Raw genomic sequence first — 26,433 nt, 5'->3', positions numbered from 1 at the left:
CCTCTGCAGAGACATTAAATGGACAGCAGGGCAGAATCAGCAGACAACCTCATCTAGCAAGCTTTGATATCTGTATGATGCCCTATTATAAGTCTACAGATGCTCAGAGTCCCTTCTGGGGTTGTAACAATAAACCAAAAGCTTCTGTTATAAATTTCACCACACAGGGCGCGAGATGTCAGAGATTAGGATCTATCTCAATCTGTTTACCAATCTTTTTCTCATTATTGCTTATTACATTGTGGGTCTGCTGGGGTTGTGGGATGCTGAGTGTCAAGAGAGCCAGAAGTAGGAGTTTTTGCAAAGATTAGAGAGAAAAGAAACATATACGGTAGGAACCAAGTGCAAAACCAGGATGATTCATGAGTTTTCAAACTTTGTGAGACCAAGGACTCCTAAATGAAATAATAATCAATGTGTAAACCTTAAAATAAAAACCACAGTAGGAAGCACAAGGCTTGGCGGGATATTGATTCAGTGCTGACAGATGAAATTACAAGGTGATGAATTGTGTGTTTAAAGGTCAAAGGGTCACAGGTCAATAAACAGGCAAATACTGTGAAAATTGAAATGTACAACGCTTTGCCAGGAAGCATGATTAATTAAACTAATACATCAGATTAAACTGGGCATGCTAAGAGGAAGGATTCCCTTGGCCATTTAATGAGCATGCTCCCACATATAATTATGTTAGAGAAGGCAGGGAAGGTGACAGCACACTAAAGAAATTACAATACGCACTACAATTTAGAAATACACACAATTAAAAACCATGATGTATTTATAGGACACAACAGAATTGCCCTGAACCTGTGAGGGTTTATGTTGCACTGCTCCAGAATTAAGCGATCAAAGGTTCCTGTGATAAAGGATGTGCGACTGAAAGCGGTAGTGTAAAAATAGGCTCAGAACCGGGTTGTTGCTATGGAAGAGTATGTAGAAATTCTGGAATTCCTCACCCACACACACACTGATACACAAGGAGTGCTCCATGTTGATGCGCTGTTGGGTTTTTTTACAGTTGCATTAATTCACCCCTTTCTGTTCTTTCCTTTTAGATAGACAGGAAAATGCAACAATTTGGTATAACTGGACTGTACACAGCACTTGTATTTTGTGTAAGATGTGAAAGATGTTCTGCAAATATTGTGAGACAAAGCTCTTATAAAAAATAGAGCTTTTGAATCAAAAATGCTTGTGGTGTATCTGATGATACCGCTGCAATATCATTCTTTAGTATTACATGCAAATGCGATGACATTGATTTTACATGTAGGAAAATCCAGTGGGAACAATGTCTGACAAATTGCAAATGGATTATTATTATAATTATGGTTTTGATAAATGTAATGCATAATGTAATTGTATAAATAATATTTTTGTATATTTTTAAGACTAAGGGTTTTTTTGTGAAACGTTTTGCTTTAAAAAAATAACTAAATATATATATAAATACTGTACCTTTTTTTTTGTTATCTGATGTACACTTCTGTTCAGACTACTGTTACTGCTCAGTTTGGGTTATGTAAGATTTTTTATGTTTTTTAATTATGTGCTCTCTTATGCTCACCGAGGCTTCAAGGCTACAGTAATATTGTGAAATATTATTACAGTTTAAAATAACCATTTTCTACTTTAATATATTTTAAAATGTAATTTATTCTTGTGATGCAAAGCTGAACTTTCAGCATCATTACTCCAGTCTTCAGTGTCACATGATCCTTCAGAAAGCATTCTAATATGCTGATTTGCTGCTCAAGAAACATTTCTTATTATCATTGTTATTATCATTTCTTATTATCAACAGTGTTGTGCTTTTTTGTGGATTTTTTCAGGATTCTTTGATGACTAGAAAGATCAAAAGAAGAGCATTTATTTTAAATTGAAATCTTTTGTAATATTGTCTTCACTCTCACTTTTGACCAATTAAATGCATCTTCCCCTTCTGAAAGTAGTAATTTCTTTCAAAACAATCTTACTAGCCCTAAACTTTTGAACAGTAGTGTACAGTAAGACAGCCTTTTCACAGTTTACACCCTTTGTAAATATATTCTAGCGCATATTCTAATAAACAATGTTTAATTTATGTATGTTCACAGGAGATGCAACATCCAAGGAAAGCAGCCCCTTTATCAACAGCAGCACCAGTGATGTAGAGAAAAGCCAGCAGTATGATGGGAAAAACATGGCCCTGTTTGAGGTAGTCCAGTGTTGCTAATGATTTTAAAGGGTTCTAGATGAATATGCTGTAGATTTACATGTTTGTTTGTTTGTATGTGTTTGTCGTGTAGGAGGAGATGGACACCAGTCCCATGGTATCTTCTCTGCTGAGCAGCCTCGCCAACTACTCCAACCTGACGCAAGGCAGTAAAGAGCATGAGGAGGCAGAAAACAATGAGGAGGCGCGCAAGAAAACTGTGCAGGTGACAAAATCTTTACCATTATCTCTACATACTGCCAAATCACTGCTGAGCCTTCTTCATGAACCTCAGTCTTCTGTGTGTTGGTGGATGCTAGCTAATCATCGACTGGGTAGATGTGAATCGACAAGCAGCTAAAATGGCCATTTAATGAGGTTATATATTGAGCAAAATGTTCCATGGTGTCCTAATCATTGATTGGTTGGTTGTTGGGTTGATTGACAGGCTCCACGTATGGGCACCCTCATGGGCGTTTACCTGCCATGTATGCAGAACATCCTGGGGGTGATTCTGTTCCTCAGGATGACCTGGTTGGTGGGTGCAGGAGGTGTCCTGGGAACCTTCATCATCGTCTTCATGTGTTGCTCCACGGTCAGTCTCAGATGCACATGTACATACTAGTGCTGTCAATTGATTAATAAAATATACTTCTTGAATATACTTCTATATTGCAATAATTTCACATTCCAATCTTCAAATTAATGTAGAAACAACATAAAGACTTCTAATTTAAGAGAACTTAAAACAATCTTCACATAAACCCATTATAATAAAAATATCATATTTACCTGTGCCCTTCAGCTAGGAAATAGACAGAAATTGAATACCTTGAATGAAGTTATCAAGCACTAAATTCTAAATGAAATATAGACGAATCCTTGAAGCTACAGAAGTTATTGATTTCCTTTTTTTCTATTTTTTTTCTTTGATGAACAAACATCACAGCAGCTGGTTATTAGGATTCATTTGGCTGCTATTACTTTAAGAGATGCCGCTGCTGAACATGACGCGGATCGGACACGCATTGTATTTTCTCACAACTCTTTACCTTTTCTGACCCACTTCAGGTCTTAAAGTCTCTACTAATGGGCTGAAGAGTTGAATCAGGTGTGTTAGATGAGGGAGACAGTGTGCTACTCCAGGACAGTTTTGAAAACCACTGCATTTCAGAGACATGTTCTTAAATGTGACGCATATATAACAAATACTTACATGCATGCACAGTTTTAAGTCAGCTTCAATCACCTTTTGGTAACTTCATGACTTAACTGATGACATAACTATGACATTGCAGGCTCGTAGTTTCTTTTGTGGCTACAGCGCTCACCGAGCACATGCTACGAGCACAGTTTAACGGCTGACAGGACAGGAACAGTTCACTGTTGTTCTACTGAAGCTCCTCGTCACCTGCTTGACTTGTACCTGGTGATGTGGTGAAGTTGGAGTGCGCATCAAAAAACACTCCTGATTGATATGGCCAACCCTAGCTTTGTTAAATGCATTAAAGTAAAATTAAAATTAATTTAAAAGATAACGCAGCAGTTGTTGTCAAGCTTTGTTAAAAAAAATTAAAATGAAATTAAATTTATGCATTTAGCAGACGCTTTTATCCAGCTTACAGTTGGGCTATCAATTTTTACCTGGGATGTGTTCCCAGGGAATCGAACCCCCAACTTTGCGCTTGGTAACGCATGCATTTGAGCTACAGGAGCTAGTACATGCACTGAAAAAAAATAATTGCATGTGTTAACGTGTTTATTTCAACAGTACTAGTACATGCACTACAGAGGCCGTGGGTGGAGTCCGGTAAGACAGTAGGCAGGAAGCATAAGCTCAAATACTCTACAAATAGCCGCACTATCCTTCAGATCTGAATACAGCAACAGAAAGGTCTGTTCAGGCCTGTAAAGCAGAATTCTTTATTACCATTATGCAGCAAGAGCCCCAGAGACTCCCTCTCCAGAGCTTAGGGTTTCCATTTACCACTCTGCACCTTTAACTGGAGATTGTTTTCAATTATACAATCACTTTGTTGTAAGTCACTTTGGTGAGTTGGTTTGTGAGTGCCAGATGGAGTTTCTGCCAAGAACATAAATGTAAATGCTTACATGAGGTGTTCGATTTCAGAGCTGTCAGTTTAGCACTTCACTCCTGATGCTGGTGATTCTTGTGACGTGTGTAGGGCCCTATGAAATCCACTTTATTTTTTCCCATAGTTTTTCTGGAGTCTGTTTTAATAATTAGATTAAATATTTATAATCAGAAAGCATGTCCAAATAATTCATCATGAAACATATACAGTACAACAAATAAAATAAAATTTTAATTTATAAAAAAATAAATAAAAAAAAATAAAATAAAAAATAAAACCTTTATTTTATTATAATTTTTTTTTTACTAAATTCTTTGTATTCCGTTTTAATTTTAACAATCAAAAAAGCATGCATAATCAACTGAATTAATAAAACTTTAACAATTTGATAATTTGTTACAATTTTTACAATACTAGGACCCTATGAAATGTTTTTTATTTAAATACTTAACAAATTAAAAAATTAATAACAATATTGTGAAACCTTACGAAATCATTTTTTATATAATTTTATTATTGTTATTTTGAATACTTTCAACGTTACAATATTAATATTTTTTTGTCACAATTTTAACTTATATTTTGGTCTGTTGATGTTAAGACCTTTGAGTTTCTGTGTGTATCTGACGATAGTTTTTAATCAAATTAAATGATGAAATGCTGTTGAAGTGACTCTCAGAGCAGCTCTGGAGATGAAGTTCATGTGTTCATGTCCTCATGTAATGGACTGCGGATGCTGAAAACTGAGCGTCACGCATGCTGGAGAATGTGTAGTAGATGAAACTGCACCACTCATTCACACATAGACACACAGAACATTCATATTTAAATAGCAGTCTTTTTGCAGTTTAATATTCACAGACACTAGTCCATATAGTGATTTGATTATGTACTTTAGATTTTTTTTTATCCAAGACATTCCATGTTTAGCCATTTTTTGACTTGATTCTGTACACGTATTCCACATCATGAAAATCACAGGGCCCTATGTGCGTATTTGCATGCATTCTATGCATGCTCATGTCACATATTAGTGAATATTTGCTGCAGTACTTTGTTACAGAGGGAGTTTCAGCAGTATTATGTAAGTGAATGTGCAGTGAGCTCTTTTCCCTCCTGTCATATCTGTTTTAATATTGTTTGATATAAAAAAGCTGAAAGCTGTCCCTTCCGATTCTACCACCATACATCCCCTATCATGGCCTTCTGACCCTGCCAAACCCCAGGAAATACACATACACACTCACAGAATAATTCTGCCAATCCACACTTACTAGTCATAGTCACAATGTTTGTTTAGGTCCTGGCTGCTCTGACAGTATATAAGTACTTAGTGCTTTCAAATAAATTCTAGATTCCTATTTCAGAATCTGAGTACATCAATTATATAATACAAGTTACATGAGTGTAAAAGTGGCAAGTGCTTAAGTATACTACCATTCAAAAGTCCGAAAAGAAATTAATACTTTTATTCAGCAAAGATGAATTAAATTGATCGAAATTGACAGTAAATATAAAAAAACTGGAAAATTTCTGCTGTTCTTTAGCAAGAATCCTGATAAAAAGTGTCATGGTTTTCACAAAAATAATAAGCAAAAAAACATAATAAAAAATAAATAATAACAAGAAAAGCATCTTGATCAGCAAATCAGCATATTAAAATCATTTCTGAAGGATCATGTGAAGACTGTTATTATATGTAATGGTGCTGAAATTTCAGCTTTGCATGACAGGAATAAATTACATATTAAAATATAAAATAGAATTAGAATATAAAACTGATTTCTTTTTTTAATTGTTATATTATTTCACAATATTACTGTTTTTGTTTGTTTGTTTTTTATTTGTTTTGTTTGTTGGTTGTTTTATATATATAAAATATGACTGTTACCAAACAGGTTTCTGAAATTTCTGAATGACTGTTACCAAACAGGTTTCTGAAATTTCTGAAATTCTCATCCGTCATTATTTAGGTATAAATATAGCCCCACCCCAAACTCATGCCTATTGGTTGAGGCTATGTTAACATCCATTGTATGTGCAGAGCTTTTTGTTTTGAAATAGTTTGTGTCAGATTAGTTATTTATTTTTATTTGTCTAAAGATATTTTCCCCAAATAATATCAATGTATGTGCATATAATTTTGAGTTGAAAGGCACAATGAACCGTTTTTGGAGAACCGAGATAATGTTTTGTATGTTTTTTGTTGTTGTTGTTTGTTTGTTTGTTTTTTCAGGTCTGCAGCTGTCAAATTATTATATAATAATTTATTATGAAAATATCAGTAACACTTTAAAATAAGGTCTCATTTGTTAACATTAGTTAATGCATTTTCTCACTTGAAATAACAATAAGCAACACATTTTTTAATACTCTCTGTCAGTGTTAATAAAATACAATTGTTAGTAAATGTTAGTTCACAGTACATTAAGTAATGTTAACAAATACAACTTTTGATTTTAAAAATGTATTATTAAACTAACAAACTACCGAATTTAATGCTAATGTTAACAAATGAAACCTTGTTAAGTATTCCCAAAATATTTAATCAACATCCAAAATATTACACAATAATGGTACAATATAATTATAGAATTCATGTCTTTAAGGTGTTTCCTTACAACCAATGAGTCAGCTATATGGCTGTAAAAAAAAAAACCCTCATCCACACAATGTCTTAATGTAATCAAGGTTTCTTTCCTAATAAATGCATTTTTCTTTCACGAGTCACTGGAGGACTTAGTGGGGACCTCTTGTCTCTGTCACTCACTGTCCCCACTGTATTGATCTTTATTTACTCTATTTACAGACTATGCTGACTGCTATCTCAATGAGTGCTATTGCCACCAATGGAGTTGTGCCAGGTGAGCAGAAGTCAGCGTGTTTGTGTTTGTGTGCAGACGCCCAGAGGACGGCTGTCCTGTTGTTCTTCATGGGCAGTTAGCTACAGTGCACAGTACAGCTCCCTACTGTGCTGAGATCAGCTCCACACTCATAACTGTGTGGATGCATGTCTGTCTCTGTGTTTATTTGAAATAACAGTATCTTATAGGTGCGCCTCTTGTGTCAAAATTACATCTCAAGTAAAGGAAAATATGATGACAGTGTAAAACTCTCTTCTATTTAACGCTTTAGATGTACTGTATATGATTAATGGTAAATTCATTTGTGTATACATACAGCTGGAGGTTCATACTACATGATCTCTCGTTCACTGGGGCCAGAGTTTGGCGGGGCTGTTGGTATATGTTTCTATCTGGGCACCACTTTTGCAGGAGCCATGTACATCCTGGGCTGCATCGAAATCCTGCTGGTACATGTTCTTTGCTTTTTGCTTTATTTGAATTTCTTTAAACTAATAGTTTATATATAATACATTTTAAAGCAATATTTGCTGAAAAGTCTTTACTGCAATGATGTAAATTACATTATTTAACATCAGTGTTATTTTAGTATCACTAAAATACTAAAAGTTTTTATTAATATATTATTTTATTACTGTTTTTATTAATATTTTGAATGGTTTTTTTTGTAGTTTCTGTTTTAATTTGAAAGTTTTTGTAATTTAGCTGTGTTTTTGCCATTTTTATATGTCTATATAATAATGTAATGTAATATAATATAATATAATATAATATAATATAATATAATATAATATAATATAATATAATATAATATAATATAATTTGTTTTTGTAATTTAGCTGTGTTTTGCCATTCTTATGTCTTTATAATAATATCATTTAATATAATATCATTTTTATTCATTTTTATTTCAAAAATTAAAACTAAATGAAAATGAGAAATGTTGCTTTTTTACATTTTATTTTATTTCAGTTAATGTTTTTATTTGTGTTTTTCTTTGTTTTATGTTTTTATTATTATTATTAAGTAACAAAAATTGTTTTTGTTATAGTTTTAGTTTCAGGTAACTACAATAGCTCTGTTAAGCATCTCTTTTATGAAATTGAACAACTGAATCCATGTACTGTATGTGAAATATTTTTTAACATTTATTCATTTTAATTTATGCATTGATCACAGTTTTTTATATTTATAAAGTACTTGCACATTAATTTTACACAACATTAAATGGATAGTTCATAAATGAAAATGCTGTCTTCTTTAACTCACCTCACATCATTCCAAACCTGTGGGTAGTGTGGGTAACCAAACAGTTTCTGATAGCCACTGTCTTCAGGAACCAGAAACTGTTTAGTTACCAACAATATTCCAGCAGAATACCAATACAATACCAGCAGAATATCTTCTTTTATTTTTACAGAAAAAAGAAACTCATACAGGTTTGGAACAACTGAAGGACTAGTAAATGATTCATTCAGCTATGTCTTTATCCGCTGGAGACTTCTTCACTATTTTATTCCTTTCCCTTGATTTATTTCTAGATCTATATCGTGCCAGCAGCTGCCATATTCAAGATGGAGGGTCTGGAGGGAGCAGAGGCAGAGGCTGCGCTGTTGAATAACATGCGTGTGTATGGTACCATCGTGCTCTCCTTCATGGCTTTAGTTGTCTTTGTCGGTGTGAAGTATGTCAACAAGTTGGCCCTTGTGTTCCTCGCCTGCGTCATTCTTTCCATTCTCGCCGTCTATGCTGGGGTCATCAAGACTTCTTTTGACCCACCTTTCTTTCCGTAAGTAGATTTTTTTTTTGTGAACAGAATGTTTTATTAGGGTACAGAATAATTTTCAGGAGCGACTATAATTATACAGCCCTTGTCCTGTGTAGGGTGTGTTTGCTCGGGAACCGAACCCTTGTGTCAAAGGGATTTGACATTTGTGCCAAGACCATAGAGCAGGGCAATGCCACAGTCACCACCAAGCTTTGGAGAGCCTTCTGTGACTCTGAGTTCCTGAACGCCACCTGCGATGAGTACTTCACCAACAATAACGTCACTCAGATCCAGGGAATCCCTGGAATCACCAGTGGCATCCTGGCAGGTCAGAAAACCCCAGCATCTTCATCTAAACCATTTTAAACAGCTTTTTTAATATTATAATAATACAGCACCTTAAAATATACTCTTTACCTTATATATGATGAGTATGAATACATAGTGAGTATAAAATTATGTATATATGTATTTAAATAATATATATTATTAATATTATAATTATATATATATATATATATATATATATATATATATATATATATATATATATATATATATATATATATATATATATATACTCACCCATATATAAAATATATATATCTAAAAATTTTATGTCATTGTTTTCTTCACAGAAAACCTCTTCAGCACATTTATGGAGAAAAATTCAATCTTAGAGAAGCGAGGTGTACCAGCAGTGCTTGACCCTGAAGCCACAGTAACCAACACCAACCGATATGTCATGGCTGATATCACCAGCTTCTTCACCCTGCTGGTTGGCATCTACTTCCCCTCCGTCACAGGTCACTACAACAGTTTGAATGCTATCCAGCCATATAAATGCAAGGCAGTATGCTCATTGGCTGCATATGCAGCATGAACCAATCAGCGTGTGTCAAGTCGTTTAACTCTCTGTATATCATGAGTTACATGAACAACCCGTCAGCCTGTGCCATCAAAAGTTTCATGACTGAACTACATATTTGTTCCCCTCAGTCTAGGCAAAACCTGACACACAAACACAGTGTTTCCAGATATAATGTGTGTGTGTGTGTGTCACAGGTATCATGGCTGGTTCCAACCGTTCTGGTGACCTGCAAGACGCTCAGAAATCCATCCCTGTTGGTACCATCCTGGCTATCACAACCACCTCCTTCATCTGTATCCTTTATTCCGAAGGCAATGAACTGCTCCAACTTTGCATAAATAAATGACCCATGACTTTCACACAATGCAGAACTGCACATCTTGAAATGTAGAGGATACAATGTAATCAGATAGCTGAAATAGGGTGAATGCCTTTTTGCTGCTTTGTGTCGTTCTCCTAAATTTTTGCTCTCGTAGACATGTCGAGTGTGATTCTGTTTGGAGCCTGTGTGGACGGAGTCGTTTTGAGGGACAAGTGAGTCTGTAGTTTGATTGGCTTTTGGATTCACTATAGCCTTCAATTTAATGAAAAACTAAAATGGATACTTTTCAGCTAGTATCTATTAATATTTTGAATTACCTTTTATTTTTAATGTTTATATATATATATATATATATATATATAGTATATATATATAAAATGTATATAATTATAAATGTATATAGTAACAATATACACATTTTTTACCATACTATTTTAGTTTTAGTATTAATGAAAATTATTTTTTTGTTTTCTTTAAATATTTCTATTTAGCTTTATTCTTATTTCTATTTTAGTTTTAGTAATTTTAGTATTTAAAACTTAAACTTTTTCTAGGTTTCCATGTTTCAATTAATCATTTAATATTTTTATATTTTTATTTTATTTTATTTAAGCTTTATTTTATTTCAGCTTTATTTCAATTAAGAATTTTTTGGTACTATTACAATATAAGCAATAACAACACTCTTCTAAACACACAGATTCGGGGAAGGAGTCAACGGTAACTTGGTTATTGGCACCCTTGCATGGCCCTCGCCCTGGGTCATTGTGTTTGGCTCCTTCTTCTCCACCTGTGGGGCAGGGCTTCAGAGTTTGACAGGAGCACCCCGCCTCCTGCAGGCTATCGCCCGAGACAGCATCATTCCTTTCCTCAGGGTACATCTATACATTTGGCCTCTGATTATCTCTCTGTTGATGCTTCGATACTTGATCATACTAAGTGGTGTTTCTGTATTTGACAGGTGTTTGGTCATGGCAAAGCTAACGGCGAACCTACATGGGCTCTCCTCCTGACGGCCTGCATCTGTGAGACTGGCATTCTCATCGCCTCCCTGGATGCAGTCGCACCCATTCTGTCCATGTAAGCAACACTCCTCAAAATAGACAGCACCATGGGCATAGAATACGCAGGAGATGTGGGGTACATGTTTCCCCCACTTTTAATAAAACAAATTCATCTCCCGTAATTTTTCATGCAAGTGTGTTCACACAGAGGTTTTCAAGGGCCAGTGTAAATTAATCTAGATTTAAGAGACAGGATAGTTCATCTTATAACACATCATTTTGGATAGGTTTTATTGGTATCCAAAATGATGTGATCTCTACGGCGTGCTCATCACTCTCATGCAGTTTGTGTTTCATTCATACTCGAAACCGGAGGGTGCTCTCATGCAGAAAGTTTAAAAGGACTGATAGAAGTAATAACTTACTATAGTACATGTCAGGAAATTCCTAATATGTACAAAGGCAATGGGCTATCACTGTAACTAAGCTGAATAAAAAGCAGAAACGTTTTGACTGATGAAATGTGAAGACAACAAACACACAATTGCTACAATATATCATTTATGTGTGTTTTTCAAGTCATCTCCAGGTAATAAATAAATAAATTAGGCCTATATGAATGATGCAGTGCTAATTGTCACATCATTTATTACAGTACAGAAACTATAAAGTATATTTTCTACCTTATTCTGTGATGAAAATGAAAAAAGTGTTATTTTGGTCAAAATAATTAAGTAAATACAATACAATACAATATATTACATTTGACATTTCTGTCCCTCTCACTTATATCCCTCTCACTTCTGAAATGACAGCTAAACCCCTGCTCAGCACACCTCGAAATACAATACAATACAATATATTACATTTGACATTTCTGTCCCTCTCACTTCTGAAATGACAGCTAAACCCCTGCTCAGCACACCTCGTTCTTTATGAGTCCCAGAGAAACAACAGCAATAAACTCTTCTCCCTATTGCTGTAATAAAACTTCTTTACTATGCTGAATAGCCTCTTTTCCAAAAGCCTGTACTTCAATAATTCCTAAACTTATTTACAGGTACTGTATATAGCACAATAAAATACCATTAATTCAGCACTTTGTATTCACTAACACTAAATTCCCTCTTATAACCTTTGTAGATATGCATTACAAATGTACCGCTGATAAAAGTATGGACTTTGTCATGCTTTGGGGTTTTTTTTCTCAAAACCACAAAGCCACAATTTGTCTTTTTTCTCTGACCAACAAGCAAAAAAAGACGCTTTGATTTCAAGCAGATCTTATAACCTGATCAGCAAAAAAGACGCTTTGATTTCAAGCAGATCTGAGATCTGACGAAAGTCTGACAATGTAGTCTTATATAATTATGAGCATAAAATCCAGAATAACTGAATTCATAAATATTCAACACCTTTAATATGACATATAACTCATCAATAATGCAGCCCATTGGTTTTTTAAAGCCAATGTAGTTAAATAGAGATCACTTGTGTGTAGTAAAAAGGCTTCAATTAAGGGCTCAACATTGTAAATAATGTAATTGTAAATAAATAAATAAATAAATAAAGGTTCATTACTGCAAAATATGAGAACTTTCAAAGGGGAAGTGTTTTCTCTATATAACATACTGATGTTCTGTTTTCTCTTGCAGGTTCTTCCTCATGTGCTACATGTTTGTAAATCTGGCCTGTGCGCTGCAGACGCTCCTCAGGACCCCGAACTGGAGACCACGCTTTAAGTTCTACCACTGGTACAAACACACACAAACACCTGCTCCCTTAGGTTTGTGTCACTGACAGAAAGTGTGTTTGTTCAGAAGATTACTGCTTTGAGAGGATAAAAGTCTTTTGTAACCTTTAACTTTAAAGTGAAGGCTACAGACCTCACACCACAAAATTAAGTCCTTCTTCCAGCAGTAAGATTACAGTCACCTGTGGCATAATTATTATAAAGAGCTGACATCAAAATCACAGCAATTGTTAACTGGACAAATGAGCATGAGTTGGACTGTGATGTCTCTCCAGGGCTTTGTCACTCTTGGGCATGAGCTTGTGTCTTACTCTGATGTTCCTCTGCTCCTGGTACTACGCCATTGTTGCCATGGTAATCGCCAGCTGCATCTACAAATACATCGAATTCTGCGGGTAAGCAAACCTAAATGAGTCTCAGGAGGAGGCGACAACGAGGAAAAAAAAGCAAAAAACGTAATGAGTTTCACACTAACTAGATCAATCTCACTCTTGGCAGAAAAGGCATTATTGTCTGTACAGCTTTTAGTTTTTTTGCTAGAGGATTTATTTAAAGGCTTAATGAATGTGACGTACAATGAGTAATTATTTATAGTAAATCTATATACTGTAGTTTTTTTCTATTTTAAAAGTAATTTATTCCTGTGATTCTGAGCTGAATTTTCAACATCATTACTGAAGTCTTCAGTGTCACGTGATCCTTCAGAAATCATTTGAACATTTTTGGTGCTCAAAAAAACATTAATTATTCTTATCACAGTGGTGCTGCTTAATATTTTTCTGAAAACCATAAAACATAATTTTCAGGATTCTTTGATGAATAGAAATCTTTTGCAACATTATAAATAACTTTACTGTCACTTTTAATTATAATCCAATGCATCCTTGCTGAATAAAAGTACTAAATAAAAAAAAATTATATTGACCCCAAACCCAAAGTCCCAAAGTCAGTAGAAATACAAAATAATTGTAAGTAATCTCATGATTTCGAAAAACTGAATAAAACAGCAATATCATCAAATTTGTAATATCTAAAAGTTATAACCTGATCCTGATCTTTGTAGGGCGGAGAAGGAGTGGGGTGATGGGATTCGTGGCATTTCTCTGAGTGCTGCCCGCTATGCTCTGATGAGGCTGGAGGAAGGTCCTCCTCACACTAAAAACTGGAGGTTAGTGACTAATCAGTAATATGCCTCTTCACACAACAAACAACCAGTAAAGTATTACATGCACTACATGGTTAAAATGTTATCACTCTTCCAGGCCCCAGATTCTGGTGCTCATGAGTTTGGATGGGGAGCAGAGCGTAGAGCAGCCTCGACTGCTGTCACTGACCAGTCAGCTGAAAGCAGGCAAAGGCTTGACCATCGTGGGAGCATGTGTAGAGGGCACCTACTTAAACAACCAGCCACAGGCGCAGAAAGCAGACCAAGTATACATGCGCAAACACACACACACACAGAGGATCAAAGCTGAGCTCCTGCAGAAATGAGACACTAATAAGCTCTATCTCTCTCAGTCTCTAAGGAAGCTGATGGAGGTTGAGAAGGTGAAGGGATTCAGTCAGGTAGTGATCTCTTCTAACCTGCGGGACGCTACCTCACACCTGATCCAGGCTGGAGGTCTAGGTGGCCTCCGCCACAATACAGTTCTGGTCAGCTTCCCTAAGAACTGGAAACAGGCTGAGGAGCACCACCGCTGTAGGAACTTCATTGGTAAGACAAGACTAGACATGGAAGTAATTATGTAAGGTTAGTTTGGACAGTGCAACAAAGATAGCAGAGCCTCTGGTATTGCTGGTTGATGAACTTTTTACCCATGTTTTATGACTTTTTGGATCAGCTTTCCTGCTTTATATCCCTATGTTATCAAGCAGTAAAGTGACTCTTACACAAACGACTGTAAACTGCATGTTATGAGCAATGATAAAGAGTGATAAAGAGTGCATCGATATCTACATAGATTAATATTAACTACATACATGTGTATGACTAGGGCTGCGTGATTAATCAGGACCTACAGTGACTTTAAATACTATGTGCTTACATTTAAATTAATCACTTGATACAATGCACTTATTGTGTACATGCATGTTTTTACATTGTTCTTGTATTTAAAAAAGAGCTTCCTGTAGTTATATTTTGAATTAATTTCTGTAGTAATATCTCTAATTACACTGTTGACCCTACACCTTAACCCACCTTTAAACCTAACTCGAACCATACCACCAAACCTGTCCATAACCTTAACCGTAAAAAACATTTTGTCGGTATAAATTAAGGTATTTAGGTTGATGTAGTGATGCTAAATTATATTTTTTTATATTAAGAACACCCGTTTTAGATATTTATTGCATTTTTAATTGCAATTATGCATTTTTGTTTTTTCTCCACAGAGGTTGTAAGGGAGACCACAGCAGCTCACTTGGCCCTGCTGGTGACGAAGAACATCTCTGCATATCCATCAAATGGAGAGCGTTTCACTGAGGGCCACATCGACGTGTGGTGGATTGTCCATGACGGAGGCTTGCTCATGCTCCTTCCCTTCCTCCTGCGCCAGCACAAGGTACTGCCGGCAGAGCGATCAGATCAATGTTGGAGCAAATGTTTTATCATTGATGGTAGATAATGGTACTTTGCATATGGACAAGAACCATACAGCTCTGGTCTTAAACCCTAGTGAGCTGCCTACCTAGACAGCATTTTAGGCATCAGAGGAGTGCAACTCCAAGGATTTTCAATATAGAAGATAACTTTTTAGGATATGTTTTTTTTTTCTTTTTTTCAGATGTTTCACAGAAACAGCAATCCGACAGTGTGCAACAAGCTCAGTGACAATTTTGTAACATCATTATGGATATTTACACTATTTTAAGAAGTGTCAAAATGTGTATACATATGCATTTATTTGATCACAAATACAGTAAAACAAAAAGTACAGTAAATATCATAATCTTCAATCTTATCACTGTGAAAGCTATTATAATACAGAAAAATAACCAAAAAACCTTACAATTCTCCATCTTTGTGCCTGTACTTATTTTTCTGTTATTTTCGGGATGGGACAGTGAAAAAAAAATGTTCCAAAATCAACAAATTCAAATAGTGAATCATTCACCCATTCAGCTCTTCTACATTTTAATTATTACCATAAATCTAAAAAAAAAACATTCTAACGTCTGCTGTTTTATGTTTAGCATAATTTCACAAAGCTAAAGTCAGACCATTCTATTTTTCGCTTTAAATCTTTAAAATATACAATCTAATGCAACATGATTTTAACATCTATTAAAATACATTTATTAAAACTAATTTCAAACCCCTAATTACAAATTTCTATAAATACATTTTTCTAAAGCAAAGATCACAAGTAACAGAGCACATAGTATCAATTTGCTTGTACAAAAAAAAAAATTTAATAAGGGAATCTAAATCGGCCATCAAAAATCATGATCGGTGCATCACTAATTAAAATACTACATAAAAGACCTGAGATTGAAAATACAGTCAGAGTTGTCTTTTTTTATTATTAATTCTTCAATAGGTAGATCTTGTCTTCCATAAAAGTCAAGGTCAGGTATCTTGGGCTTTAAAAGGTTGGTGACCATTGATTTAAAATTAACTGTGTTTTAATATATTTTAAAATTATTTATCCATGTGATGTCTTAAATTAGTTGCTCCCTAGGGTGCTCACTAAGCATTGACACTGACATCACATTCAGTTCATGGTTTTGAATGAGATACTAACTACTGACTTCATCACTGTACTGGACAATCATTTTGCTTTAACTGTAGGTGTGGAGGAAGTGCAAGATACGTATCTTCACTGTGGCTCAGATGGACGACAACAGCATTCAGATGAAGAAAGACCTGATGACGTTCCTCTATCATCTGCGATTTGATGCTGAGGTGGAGGTGGTTGAAATGGTGAGAAACAAACACTCACTGCCTTCACACACAAACACACACAGATACTGTCAACTACCGTTCTAACCTGTTCTTTCATTTGCTTCGCATGACAGCGACATCTCGGCCTACACCTATGAAAAGACCCTGGTGATGGAGCAGCGGTCACAGATCCTCAAGGAGATGCATCTGACCAAGAATGAGCGTGAGAGAGAGGTATTGTGGGAACACACTACACTTTAGCTTGCTTAAAAAATACTGTGGAAGTCAGAGAGCAGAACAAAAACAGTTTGGTTATTCTTCCCACGTTCTTCAAAGTACCTACTTTTATGTTCCACAGAAGAAAAAAAAAGTCATACATGTTTGAAACAACTTGACGGAGCGTAAATGATGACAGAATTCTCATTTTTTGTGTGAAATATCCCTTTAAGGGCATTTTCTGTTTAAGTTGCATTTGTTCTGTACATTTGAATGAAAATTTATTATATTTTAAATGTATATTGAATACAATCAGATGAATGTTAGAGTGCTTTTTTGACCTGCTTAAAATAGCACCTAATTACATATTTTTATATCATTTCATAATTACTTCAAAATTGTCTTTGAAATATGATGTACTGACAAGCATTTTTAGTAACTAAAATATGCTTTAATGTAATTTCTATTGAAAAATATAGTCATGTATTTCAATATATTTGTGATAATACATTTGTAATGAAGTTGCGTTTGTATTTAGCACATTTAAAATATATTAAGTTTAAATGTAATAATAAATAACAAACAGTTAAAAGTATAATCAAGTACTTTACATGTGCTTTAGTACATTAGTCAGCATTTTAAAATAGGTGTGCTTCTTTAAAGCATGACAAAAGAATAAAGAAACAATGATTCAAAATCTATTTTAAAGTAAAACTCTTAATTTGACATCATTACACTTGACATTGATTATTAAATTATTAGATCTGACATTATATTAAGTACACTTAAAAGAGAACCTAAATGTGTTAATAATCTATATAATCTATCTATATATATATTCACTGTTAAATTCTTTTACACAAGGTTTATTTTAATAAACAACATTTAGTTGAAGCAATAAGCCGTGAAAGATACATTGATTTTTACAAGGATAAAGCAATGTTGTTAAAGTCAAAAGTTCACCGAAAAATAATACTTCTGTCATCATGTTGATCCAAATCTGTGACTTTCTTTCGTATGTGGAACACAAAAGGAAACATTATAAGAAGTATGTAGATGAAAAAGAAACACTACTGGGCCAATCAAATTAGAGAACTGTAACTAATTGTTACATAAAGAGATAAATAGTTCTGTGACAGATCATTATTATAGTATAAATCTGATTTGACTGCTTGAATCAGTCTAACAGCGCTGATGTTGTCTCTTCAGATTCAGAGCATCACAGATGTGTCCCGTGGCTCTATACGGCGAAAGAACCCTTCAAACCTGCACCCCCAGAGGAGTATCGCTGAGGAGTCGGTGGGAGGAAGCGGCGAAGAGAAACCTGAGGAGGAGGTAGCTGCTGTCTCTCAGCTTCTTCTTTATGCTATTATACATCAAGTGATAAAGTGTGACTTTGTGCTTGTTTTTTTATTTGAGCTAATCACACCCTTCTTCCTTCTGGCCGATTAGGTGATAGCACGGACCTATCAGCCATGATGATAGCATTTCTTTATCACTTTCTATTTTTGCCGTTCTCTCTTCTCTTCTAGAAAATCAGTCTCTTCTTGTTAACACCCTGGCAGTGCATCTCTCCCCCCTCTCTTTCTCTTTTTTCTTTATCCTTCTGAAATAAGGGGTTACCAGAAAAACAACAATTCTCACTTCTTAATTTTGTTTATCCCTCTCTACTCTCCCACTCTTTTTACCTTTCTCTTAGTCTGTCCGTCTTTCCCGTCCTCGACAGGTTCAGCTCATTCAGGGAAAAAATGCCACCCCCACCCCCACTAGCCCCACCTCCCCTACTGCTCCCACACCTGCAGCCGTGACCCCCGGAGAGGAGGTGCAGATGACCTGGACGGACGAAACGGAGAAGACCAATAACCCAGCAGTGGCCAACCCTGAAAGCGTGAAGGATATGTTCAACATGAAACCGTGAGTCAATATGATGCCGGTCTCTACTGAGTAAGTTTTGAGTCAGGAATACGAAATACGAAAGCTTTAACAAATCAATCAAAAATTAGATTTAAGTTATTAAGGAAATGTTCAGTCAGTCATTGTATTATTCTAGTAGTTGAGGGTGAGATGTTAGTCATAAAGATGTGTCAACAGATTTGAAAAACAACAAAACAATAGGCCACTGCTGATTGAGATATTTTGCTTATTAATCATTTGACTATGGAACACCAGGTTATTGTATTGACACTTCAGTTTAACAAAGTTTAATTACAGCCCCACAAAGATGTGCAAGAGCTATTTTCAATGTCACATTTAGGTATTTCCTCTGAGCATTGTTCATTGATCAAAGTATCGATCAGTTAGTTGGATGTATAGCAAGCTTACAATGAAAGACATAATGAAATAAAATAGTAATAATAATATTTTTTTATCATAAATACTATAAATGTATCATAATTTTAACAATTATGAATTTAATCATTAATCATTTAACTAACAACATAATTTTCAATTATATACATATATATATATATATATATATATATATATATATATATAATTATTATTTAATATTTTATTTCTTTTTATTAAAACAAAAGTAAATAAATAAAAACATTATGCAAAAAGAAGAAAAAAAATCCCTATGTCAATGTGATTATATAGCTTTTTCTTTTTTTTTTTTTGCATATGTGCAGCAAACATCAGTAATGCAAGTTAAACTACTCTGAAACAGAAACACTTTCGTCATTATTAGACTAGGTTTATTGTAGCACTTGCATTCGTTTCAGTTGATTAGCTCACTTTAGATTAAAAATTAACAGTGAGAATCGATTTTTGACACCTGACACAAAAAAAATCAGTGAGACATGACACAAAAGCTAAAGAAAATACACTAACACAAAAAAAAAAAAAACAACACAACAATACGATATAGTTGTACAAAATTTTGGTGCATCCCTACCTTTAAAGTTACGGCTAAAGTCACTGAGATGTGGCCGAATTTGTACCGTTGCTGTATTTCTCTGTTCACTATGTTGTTCACTGTTATTTTCCTTTGCTCATGCCTCAGGGAATGGGAGAACCTGTGAGTACACTTTTAAGATAATGATAGTAAAAATAACACACACCAAACCATATTTTTAATCTATCTTACAAGAATAAATACAATAAAAAACGCATGCACCACGCGCAGGAGGAATCAGTCCAATGTCAGACGCATGCACCACGCGCAGGAACTCAATGGGGTCATTGTGAAGAAGTCAAAAGAAGCTAAACTAGTCCTGCTGAACATGCCGGGACCACCTAAGAACCGCAATGGAGAAGAGAACTGTATCCTTTTTTCTTCTAAAAAAATCTGTGACTTCATACTTTTTGAGAGTGAAGTTATTTCCTGTTCTCATGTAAATGTAAAAGTTTGCCTCTTAACTGCAGTCACACAGACATGGAGTTTCTCGAGGTTTTGACTGAAGGTCTCAACAGGGTCCTCCTCGTGCGTGGAGGTGGACGTGAGGTCATCACCATCTACTCTTGAGGGGCTCAGCTCAACCACCAAATATTCCTCACCCCTCGTCCCTCACTGCATAGACGGAATGTCCCAGTAACCCCAACCTACACCATGAGCAATAACGCCCCAGCACATGACTTTGCACTACATAGTCTAAAAAGACACCAGCTTAGTAGATGTCACTTCTTCCACATGATTAAGTTTTATCCCTCTCTATCTTCCTTCTATTGGTTCAATTCTCACCTCAGAAACTCAACAGCTTACACACAGATGAGTAAATGACTGAGTTAGTCTTTATTACTAGATTCTGACTAATTTCCAAAAGCCCATGTTCTCCAGTGGCACCTGACCAAATACTCTGATCCATCTACTCTTTATATAATATTATATACTTTATCATAACAAAACACTTTTAAGGGAAGGTGACACTAGATTTTTAGCATGCAAAACAACTTTATTTTTAATGGCCACTTCAAAACAGTCAATTTTAAATGTTAAAATGTGGCATTGATTATTTTTTTATTTTTTTTGTGACCATTGCAAACCATCCAGCTTTTTTAAAGTTTGTTTTTTATCTAACCTTGTATTACACCGCCTTTCAAAAGTTTGGGGTCAGTAAGATTTTAAAATGTTTTTGAAGTACGTCTTTTATGCTCAACAAGGCTGCATTCATTAGATGAAAAAACATACTAGAATTGCAGTTTTCTGTTTTCATATTTTTTTTTAAATGTAATTTATTCATAAAACTTACCAACCCCAAACCTTTGAATGATGATGAAAAATCCCCAAACTCAGAGATTCCTCCATGTTTATACATCAATATGATATTTAAATCCACTACTGGTCAAACATTTTATAGCTATTTGAATAGGCAGCTCAAAGTCAGCCAAATTATTAATATGCAGCAAGGCATTGTCTGCATTCTTCCTGTTTGTTTGGAGATAAATGGAAGCAAATGAAACTAGTGAAAATCTAGTGTGACCTTCCCTTTATGCTTTATATTGTGTTCCTATACTGTCTCTCTATTGTTTCATTATTTGTCACAGGGTAAATTAGAGTGGAATCTTTCTTTGCTGAAAACAAGTCTTCCAGTGTACCACGTAAATGTCCGAGGTGCGTTTTTACACCAAGGACAGAACTGACCAGGGTTTAATGTGAGCCAGGTGTAAGCACTTCTAGATCAATGACTATCAGCTTTACCCTCGACCATCTGCATGTCCTCTGACTACATCAGCCTTTAAAGAGTCATGAATACTGTACAATATGAGAAGGCTGGACCGTGTGTGTGTGTGTTTGTACACAAGTAGATTTAAAGGGGTTTTATAATATAGAAGAGGGTTGAAGGCTGTGTTCCTTTCACAAATATGTTCACTTAAAATATCATCAGCAGACATGAATTATATTGCTCAATCACACACGTGTACATACTGTGAAGAGAGTCTGAACAGAACTGCTGTATAACTGAAAAACGATATACAGTTCAAATATTCCTTGAAGATATAATCCTAAATAATCTCATTTAATAGTAGAATCACATATATATATATTAAGGTAATGTAAATAGAAAAGAATTGGTATTTATATTTCAAATATTTATTTACAGAGAAATTATTTATTCATCCAGCAATTTCTGATTGATTGTAAACATGGAAAAACATGGTATTTATTTACATCTCTTGCCAAATCCCTAAATATAAACCGTGCCATATGAGACGAAAAAAAAGTGAACAAATAAAACATTTTCATACAAGAAACAGACACAACATTCAAACATATCATGCGTCTGATATTGCCAGTTACTTTGTAAAGCAGATGCAGTTTTATTCTAACAAAATCATCCTTTTTCACCAAATCAAATTTGTGAACAAAAGCATATTTTAACTGCATAGTATTTTAGAACCATATCTAATGTTTGTCATGAATGTCTGAAATTTTTGTTTATTTTTTACATTTGTAAAGACAACACTGATTTGCTACATTATAGCAGCATCTGTGAGCGACTGATGCCGACTGTTCGACTCACGAGCACGAAAATATTAATTAGTTCATGTGTGGTAGAAATAGAAGATATTAAAACATTTATCTAAAGAACTATTTTATTTTTTTGTAAAATTGCAACAATGAAAAAAGGAATATATTAAATCACTGAATAGACTAGTAAAATATCGTCTTGTGTAACTGTGAGATTAAAAAAAGGAAAATAACTAACTGTATGTTTTAAAATTTTAAATCATATTGTGCTGAGGTTGCTGCTACCGTCATTAAAATGTAAATATATTGCACTCCCCCAAAAAATAAGACTGAAAACAAAAGAAAAAAAAAAGCTATATTTATAGATTTTATGCATTTAAATTGAAACTGTGTTACATTCAGACCCCCAAAAATTAGGTCATTTTTCACACAGTGTTTTACAGGGTTTCGAGGGTTACTATAACTCAGAGACAGAAAGTACTTTACTGGCAAAACCTCTCAGATAGTTTGTCAAAACGCTACCATTAGTCTGTCCTAATACTCAAGCATACTTCATTTGACCTCATACATTATCACGTCCACACTTGTAGTAGAAAGGTAGTGTGTAAAGGTTGTGGTCTATAAGTTAATAGAAGTGATATTTAACTAAATCGTTGTTTGCGGAAAATTTTTTGGAATTCGCTAAGTACATTTTCTTTATCAGCATTCTAGTTATGCTCAGAATCAAGTGATCTTTTTTAATCCAAAACAGGAATTGCAAAGTGCTACCTATCAGAATTCTTCCAAGTTTATTGCCTTTGTTTCTAGCTAAAATTATAATCTTATCTGAAGGAACTTTTGCATTGCTGTACGTTTGAATTTTCAACACAAAAGAAGAGTTTGGCTTGTTTGGAGTCCTATGCAATTACAGTTTAGTAAGTTCTTTGAGGGTCTAAAACTACTTTCTACTGAATTGTTTATAGTGGTACTAAAGTATTATAGATAGAAATCAGAGCTTCCGTATCTGCCAGGGTGACTTGCAGTTCGATGAGAACTTTCCACATTATTTAAAGTCATGCGAAGGGAAACATGCTGGGACAGTGTCACGATTAAGCCATATTGGCTGCGTGCTGTTGGATACAGAGGTTTCACTCTGCGGATGATGATGATGATGATGATGATGATGATGTCCCATTCATCATGAAGTATAGTATATCTGAATTTAATTCACATTGATGCAAAGGGCTTTTTGATATCATTTTTATCAGATTCGTCTTATCCTTCCCCAAGGCTGAAGGCAGAAAGAAGTTTCATAAACCTTGTGTTGTATAGCATGTTGTTCCTTATCTTCCCTTGAAAGGGGCAGTAAACTTCAAAAGTAACCCCTAATTGGCCAAAGCATAACTAGAAAAAAGCACTGTGAAAATTCAAAGTTAGTTTCTTTCTCACACCTCTAAATTCAGTCAGTTTTTATCTTTATTTCATGTCCTTGCTATGGAGCACTGCTGTAGGAAACCCGAAGTAAACAGCTTTAGAATGCATCTCGATTTATCATGATGCTTTTTATGCAATGCTGACTTGTAACTATCCTGCAACAGTGGTACTAGTCGACTAACAGGGCTTATAAAATAACCAGCGAGCTGAATTTGAAATTGCAGGTGTTTCAGAAGGTGCTAATGATATTTGTAAGTGATTGCTGAAGCGGCGTGTATGAAAATGTTCAAGTGCAATATTGAGAATGCTGACTTGTATGGAATGAGCTATTTAGCCAGACTTGAAGTTAATCGAGGGAAGAGAAGTTGCCACAGTTGATTTATAATCTTGTTTTGGGATATACACTCTAAGAAATAAAGGTCCTGTATTGGCATCAGTGGGTCTGTGAAGAACCTTTAAAGGAATAGTTTGCCCCAAAATTTGATGAAAATTTACTTTCAGACCCTCAGGGCATACAAGTTGTTGATGAGTTTGTTTCTTCTTCAAAACAGATTTGGCAAAATTTTGCATTGCATCCCTTGCTCACCAATGGAGTGAATGGGTGCCGTCAAAGTGAGAGAACAAACACCTAAAAAAAAAGCTGTGTGTTTGTAAGAAACAAATCCATCATTAAGGGGTTTTAAATTTAAACGGTCACTTCTGGCCAAAATGCCAGTAGGGGGTTTTAACTTTAAACGGGGTTTTACTTTTAAACAGTCCTCTGGCCAAAATGCCAGTAGTGTTATCAAAATACACTGAATTTTATTTATTTTTTTACAATCGTTTTGGGCTGTTTTTGCTTGTAAACTGTGCTTGATCTGTGCATATTTCCCTCCTGATTCAGACTAGCTTACTTTTTCACTGAAGAAAGTAATTTTATAGATAAAGGTCTCATACTTTAGCTGAAAACAGCAGTTTAAAGTTGAAAACACACAATGGATTATTGTGATGTATTTATCAGTTGTTTGAACTCTCATTCTGATGGCACCCATTCACTCCAAAGGATCCATTGGTGAGCAAGTGATAGCTAGATATAGATATAAGAGTTATAAACTTCTTGCGTAACAGTATGTTTCTTGTACAATAAATCTTTACAAACAAAATACAACATTTCACAATAGACAGAATAAATACAGTAGAATTAAAAAAAATTAAAAATAATCAAAACCATTTATGTGCCATTTATGGATTTAATGCTACATTTCTCCAAATCTGTTCTGATGATAAAAACAAACTCATCCACATCTTGGATGGCCTGAGGGTGAGTAAATATTCAGCAAATGTTTATTTTTGAGTGAGCTATTCCTTCAGCATCCATTCTAGAAAAAGGTTCTTCAGATTATTAAATATTATTCACACTAAGGGGGGAAAGGCTCTTTTAAGAACTGTTCAAAGAAATTTTATTTGAGGAACCCAAAATTAAATTGCTACAAATCTCCACTTTTGTAACCTTTATTTTTAAGAGTGAATAGACAGAAGAGGCTTTTGCGGTTACTTTAGATTGGCGAGATAATTTAATCATCATTCATCATCGTTCAGTGCTCCTGTTTCAGCATGTTGGTGTTTTAACTCCAGAAATCCACCAGGCCTCACCTCAATCATCGTTTCAAATTTTAAGCATTTATTCTGATTTTCTAAAGGCAACGTACATCTTCAGATACTTCCGAGATTTGAAACTTTCCCAGCAGTGTGTGCAGGAGCGTTTCTACACAGCCAACATTTCTACTTTCTCCATAGGAGGGCAGTTTGACACTTTTTGTATGGTAGTCTGTGTAGATCCAAAGACAGTGATTTGATTAGTGATGTGTTTTGTTTTCTGCTTCAGTTTTCACGAGTCATAATGGTGTGTTTGTGAGTGTGATTGTAACGGGGAAAAAGGTGGCATGTTTCTGTTTCTTTATGTATATGACTGTGTGACATATCACTCTGTTGGAAAAAGAGAGGTTAAACTGTGGCAGTTACTTTTGTAAATATATGACACATTATAGTTATCTTAGCCTAGCTGTTTAATTTGTGTGTCCATGCAAGTTTAATATTTAAAAAATAAATAGAAAATTGTGTCTCAGTTGTGTTATATGAAAATGTATTTAAACTAGATATCTTAAATTGTTGTTTTATCTTGTCAAAAGCTTCTATGTTCTATGAATAATGGTTTCTCTGGACCATTTTATAGATTTGTCTGCACAAAATGCAATAAAGTTCAAGTTATTTATTACATTTATTTTTGAGTTTTTATTTGTAAGCAGAAGAAATCAGTGGTTGTTTCTTCTAATAAGCTGTATAATGTGGAGTTTTTGCACAGTCATGGTGAGAATTTTCCTCAGCAACAATATTTATTTTCAAACATTTCATTCAGAATTCAAATTAAGTGAATTTACATCACAAAATATAAATACAACTAATATGCTGTTTGTGTATATCTTATCAATGTTAGTTTAAATGAGTGAGAATAGCCTTTGCCAACTGGGTTGGTTATTTACACAGAGATTAAATAGATAAAGTTCATATAAATAATTTAAATTAAATGACAATTTTTTTTACATTCTTCTAATGAGGTGAAATAATTCTGTTCTCACTAATATTTTGAGAAA

The 26,433-nt window shown here is 34.6% G+C and overlaps 1 protein-coding gene across 1 annotated transcript in view; it reads left to right on the top strand.

Annotated features, from left to right (window-relative positions):
- Positions 1-24,431, top strand: part of LOC109058684 (solute carrier family 12 member 5) — a 45,985-nt gene extending 21,554 nt beyond the window's left edge. The window contains exons 2-26 of the mRNA XM_042762641.1: positions 2,100-2,200; positions 2,292-2,423; positions 2,646-2,792; positions 7,103-7,157; positions 7,476-7,606; positions 8,699-8,946; positions 9,042-9,253; positions 9,564-9,731; positions 9,991-10,089; positions 10,273-10,330; positions 10,819-10,993; positions 11,080-11,198; positions 12,778-12,876; positions 13,151-13,270; positions 13,939-14,043; positions 14,138-14,306; positions 14,394-14,589; positions 15,270-15,439; positions 16,669-16,800; positions 16,888-16,995; positions 18,187-18,312; positions 18,704-18,891; positions 19,985-19,999; positions 20,111-20,244; positions 20,355-24,431. Of these exons, the coding sequence (XP_042618575.1) occupies positions 2,100-2,200; positions 2,292-2,423; positions 2,646-2,792; positions 7,103-7,157; positions 7,476-7,606; positions 8,699-8,946; positions 9,042-9,253; positions 9,564-9,731; positions 9,991-10,089; positions 10,273-10,330; positions 10,819-10,993; positions 11,080-11,198; positions 12,778-12,876; positions 13,151-13,270; positions 13,939-14,043; positions 14,138-14,306; positions 14,394-14,589; positions 15,270-15,439; positions 16,669-16,800; positions 16,888-16,995; positions 18,187-18,312; positions 18,704-18,891; positions 19,985-19,999; positions 20,111-20,244; positions 20,355-20,446 (3,299 nt within the window). The 3' untranslated portion in view covers positions 20,447-24,431. The remainder of the gene's footprint in view (positions 1-2,099; positions 2,201-2,291; positions 2,424-2,645; positions 2,793-7,102; positions 7,158-7,475; positions 7,607-8,698; positions 8,947-9,041; positions 9,254-9,563; positions 9,732-9,990; positions 10,090-10,272; positions 10,331-10,818; positions 10,994-11,079; positions 11,199-12,777; positions 12,877-13,150; positions 13,271-13,938; positions 14,044-14,137; positions 14,307-14,393; positions 14,590-15,269; positions 15,440-16,668; positions 16,801-16,887; positions 16,996-18,186; positions 18,313-18,703; positions 18,892-19,984; positions 20,000-20,110; positions 20,245-20,354) is intronic.
- Positions 24,432-26,433: the final 2,002 nt, after the last annotated feature.

The sequence above is a fragment of the Cyprinus carpio genome, chromosome A8 (genome assembly GCF_018340385.1).
Source record: "Cyprinus carpio isolate SPL01 chromosome A8, ASM1834038v1, whole genome shotgun sequence".
Taxonomy (NCBI): Eukaryota; Metazoa; Chordata; class Actinopteri; order Cypriniformes; family Cyprinidae; genus Cyprinus; species Cyprinus carpio.
Note: the sequence above shows the minus strand (reverse complement) of the source record. Positions and strands in the feature narration are given on the sequence as shown.